Genomic DNA, 3,555 nt, shown 5'->3' with positions numbered 1-3,555 from the left:
CTGTCATTTCTCTGACCAAGCTAACAGTTTGTTGAGATCCTCCTGCAGTGCTCTAGCATCCTCCCCTGTCCTAATAGTGCGTCCTATATTGGTGTCATCTGCAAATTTACCTATGTCACTAGCTATCCCATTGTCTATGTCACTGATGTAGATAATGAATAAAAGCGGGCCTAAAACTGAACCTTGAGGAACCCCACTGGTAACATTACCCATTCGGATTTTTTACCGTTAATGGGAACCCTCTGTTTCCTGTCGCTAATCCACGCCCTAATCCAATCAAATACCTTCCCTCTTATCCCATGAGCCCTGACTTTATTTAACCCTATATTGCCCAGCATGACGAATTCGTCATGTAACTTTCTATTGACTCAGCACTGGAGAGAATTGCTGTAGTTGTTTCTGTGGCAGGTCTGACGAATTAGTCTAGTCTCCCTCTTTAAAAAAATAACACTTGGTAACTGATTGGCTCTGCATTTGGGCACCAAACCTCAGTCAGCTGATGGACACAAAACAAGATGAGAAGGTGAAGAGTTTCTCCTCACATTTTCGATCATGGATGAGTTATTAGGTATGTGAATGGTCCTTTATATTTTTTTTCTGAATCACAAATAGTTCTAGATGATTAGAAATAATTTGGTTTATCATTTTGTGTTGAAACTATGATTTCTTGAGCAATTATATAATGGTGACGAATTCGTCATATTAGTCACATGGATACTGACATGTGATATGTGAGGATATGATTCCTGATAACAGGGGATGTAGTGTGTTTATATAGTCTTACCTGTGGGCCAGGTTACGAGTCCTGTTCAGTTTCTTTTTATTTTATAATAGTTTACGCTCAAACTTATCCGTTTTCTTTGATATATTTATAATTATGTAATGGTACACTGAAGTAGGAATGTAGTGAGTTTTCTTGCATGATTTGTTCCTAGTGTTATCGTTTCTGCTTATATTTCCAGGAATAAATGCATCGCTGTTTTACACAAGAGTCAGAAACAGGGAGCTATGTAGAGAAAACACGGGAATTGTGCCAATTGAACAAGATAATGGGCTTAGTGATGAATCTTCAGACGAGTCTGATGGGGACATGGGTGATGCTGAATTCGAGTCACCTGAGACAGGTGACATCGATCTCGGTAAGTAAAAGTATGTGTGTGTGTGTGTGTGTGTGTGTGTGTGTGTGTGTGTGTGTGTGTGTGTGTGTGTGTGTGAGGAACATGCTACCTGTGTCCTTCTGTTTTGGGCACGACTAATGCAACTATGACAATGCTATGTAATTGTAATTTTGATTCACCTATCCGTATGAATTCTACCTGAGAAATTTCATGTCATGGATTGTCGTAGTTTTGCATCCAAGACACTCCCTGTAGTACCTTATTTTACTGTTTCACAGATGCAGCAGGTGGAGAAAGAGATCAAGCCATGCCAGAAGACAGGATTGGTAATGAAAGCATCACTGACGAGACTATTGTTCTGCAAGTTGAAGATTTAGAGGTTATTCAGGATCCTTCTACTCTTCCACCAACTTCCTCACACACTACGGGCACTAGAGCACAAGCATCCAAGCCCTCAAGACGCCTGCTGTGGAACAAAGTATCAGACGGATCCCCTTCTCCAATGCCAACATTCATCCCTAGTGATGCTGAAGTCTCAAACAATAGTGACTCTGATACATATTTAGGAAACCCAGTATGGTATTTCAAAAAGTTTTTCACACCAGAATTCTTAGATAGTATAGTCTACCAGTCTAATCTCTATGCTTCACAAAAAAATGTAAACAAACCACTCAACCTTACTAGGGATGAGCTGGAGCAATGGCTTGGATTACTCATTCATTTCACCATAATCAGAACTCCCCAAACACGCTTGCACTGGTCTGGAGAACTATTTGGAAGGTATAGAGACTATACAGCAATGGTCATGAGCAGAAACAGGTGGGAGACTATAAAATCAAACTTACATATTCCGGATAATAATGATGATATAAACAATGATAAGCTTTTCAAAGTCAGACCAATGTTAGATCATTTGAGGAAGGAGTTTCAGAAACTTCCCATGCAACAAAATATCTGCATTGATGAGCAGATGGTGCCCTTCAAAGGAAGGCATCAGCTGAAGCAGTACCTTCCTATGAAGCCCAAGAAATGGGGCTTCAAGATCTTTGTACTTGCAGACAGTGGGGGTCTCATTCATGACTTCATTCCTTACACAGGCTCTATTCAACCTTTGAATAAAAAAGGTATTCCAGACCTTGGTGCATCTTCAAACATAGTGTTGCACTTGGCTGAGACAATACGAAACAATAGCAACCATGTCCTTTATTTTGACAATTGGTTCACTTCAGCTCCACTTGTAAAACATCTGGCTGGTAGAGGCATCTGGTGTTGTGGGACAGTTAGGCCATGCCGGCTTCCAGGGCTAAAATTATCTTCAGATGCTGACATGAAGAAGAAAGGTAGAGGCACACATGAGGAATGGAAGTCGTCTGGTGATGACAGAGAAGTGACAGTAGTCAAATGGTTGGATAATAAAGGCGTGACCTTGCTGTCCACCTTTGCTAACAGTCATCCATCTCATACTGCACAACGGTATGACAAAACAATGAAGAAAGTAATAGAGATCCCACAAATATAGTCAAGTTGTACAACAAGAACATGGGTGGTGTGGATCTGGCTGATTGCCTTCTGTCATTGTACAGAATACCAGTGCGATCGAAGAAGTACTACCATAAACTTGTTTTTCATATGATTGACATGACTATCAATCAGGCTTGGTTGATGTTTCGAAGGGACTACGAGAAGAATAAGATCCCACTGGAGAAAAGGCATTCCCTACTCTCTTTCAGGATGTCTCTTTCTGAGTCACTCATCAAAGCCGGGAAGTATGTCCCTAAAAGAGGTCGTCCATCCTCAAGTCCGACGACGGATGATAAACCACAGAAAAAACGCAAACAGTTGAGTCAAGTCAGACCACAGAATGATCTGAGACTGGACAAAATAGGTCATTTTCCAGAGGTAAAAAATCCTCGCTTGTACTGCAAGCGACTTGGATGTAAGGGTCGCACAAACATCAGGTGCATCAAATGCAATGTCAACTTGTGCCTAAATGACAAAAATAATTGCTTCCTGCAATTCCACACCTAAGACAATCTCTCTCTCTCTCTCTCTCTCTCTCTCTCTCTCTCTCTCTCTCTCTCTCTCTCTCTCTCTCTCTCTCTCTCTCTCTCTCTCTCTCTCTCTCTCTCTCTCTCTCTAATCTTGATGAAAAAAAAGGAGAAATTTTTGTCTTGTTTACATTATGGAAACTGATAAAATTTGCACATTTGTGTTTATTGAGGATATAATTTTATATACTAGTTTCTCATATTGTCATGAAATTATGCTTTTGTGTTTATTTTGTATAACAAATATAGTCTCCAAGTAAGATGTCAGACAAAAAGGTCTTCAATACATCAAAATGTAATAAAACTGTATACTGCATTTGATGCCAATATCCTTTCCCTGGTGACCAACATGACGAATTCGTCATGTGGCTGTATAATTGTATGTGCTG

The 3,555-nt window shown here is 40.2% G+C and overlaps 1 protein-coding gene across 1 annotated transcript; it reads left to right on the top strand.

The window, feature by feature from the left end:
• Positions 1-217: 217 nt before the first annotated feature.
• Positions 218-2,637, top strand: LOC126993502 (piggyBac transposable element-derived protein 3-like). The gene is made up of 2 exons (XM_050852641.1): positions 218-1,139; positions 1,397-2,637. Exons 1-2 carry the CDS (start codon positions 1,091-1,093, stop codon positions 2,635-2,637), a joined length of 1,290 nt encoding a protein of 429 aa, XP_050708598.1. The 5' UTR covers positions 218-1,090.
• The last annotated feature ends 918 nt before the right edge of the window (positions 2,638-3,555 follow it).

This window comes from Eriocheir sinensis, unplaced genomic scaffold (genome assembly GCF_024679095.1).
Source record: "Eriocheir sinensis breed Jianghai 21 unplaced genomic scaffold, ASM2467909v1 Scaffold623, whole genome shotgun sequence".
Classification (NCBI taxonomy): Eukaryota; Metazoa; Arthropoda; class Malacostraca; order Decapoda; family Varunidae; genus Eriocheir; species Eriocheir sinensis.
The sequence above is the reverse complement of the archived record's forward strand: the minus strand, read 5'-3'. Positions and strand labels throughout refer to the sequence as shown.

Coding starts and splice junctions, on each gene's coding strand:
- LOC126993502 (XM_050852641.1), top strand. CDS start 1,091: ATGGGTGATGCTGAATTCGAGTCACCTGAGACAGGTGACATCGATCTC. Junction 1,140..1,396: donor GACAGGTGACATCGATCTCG/GTAAGTAAAAGT, acceptor ACTGTTTCACAG/ATGCAGCAGGTGGAGAAAGA.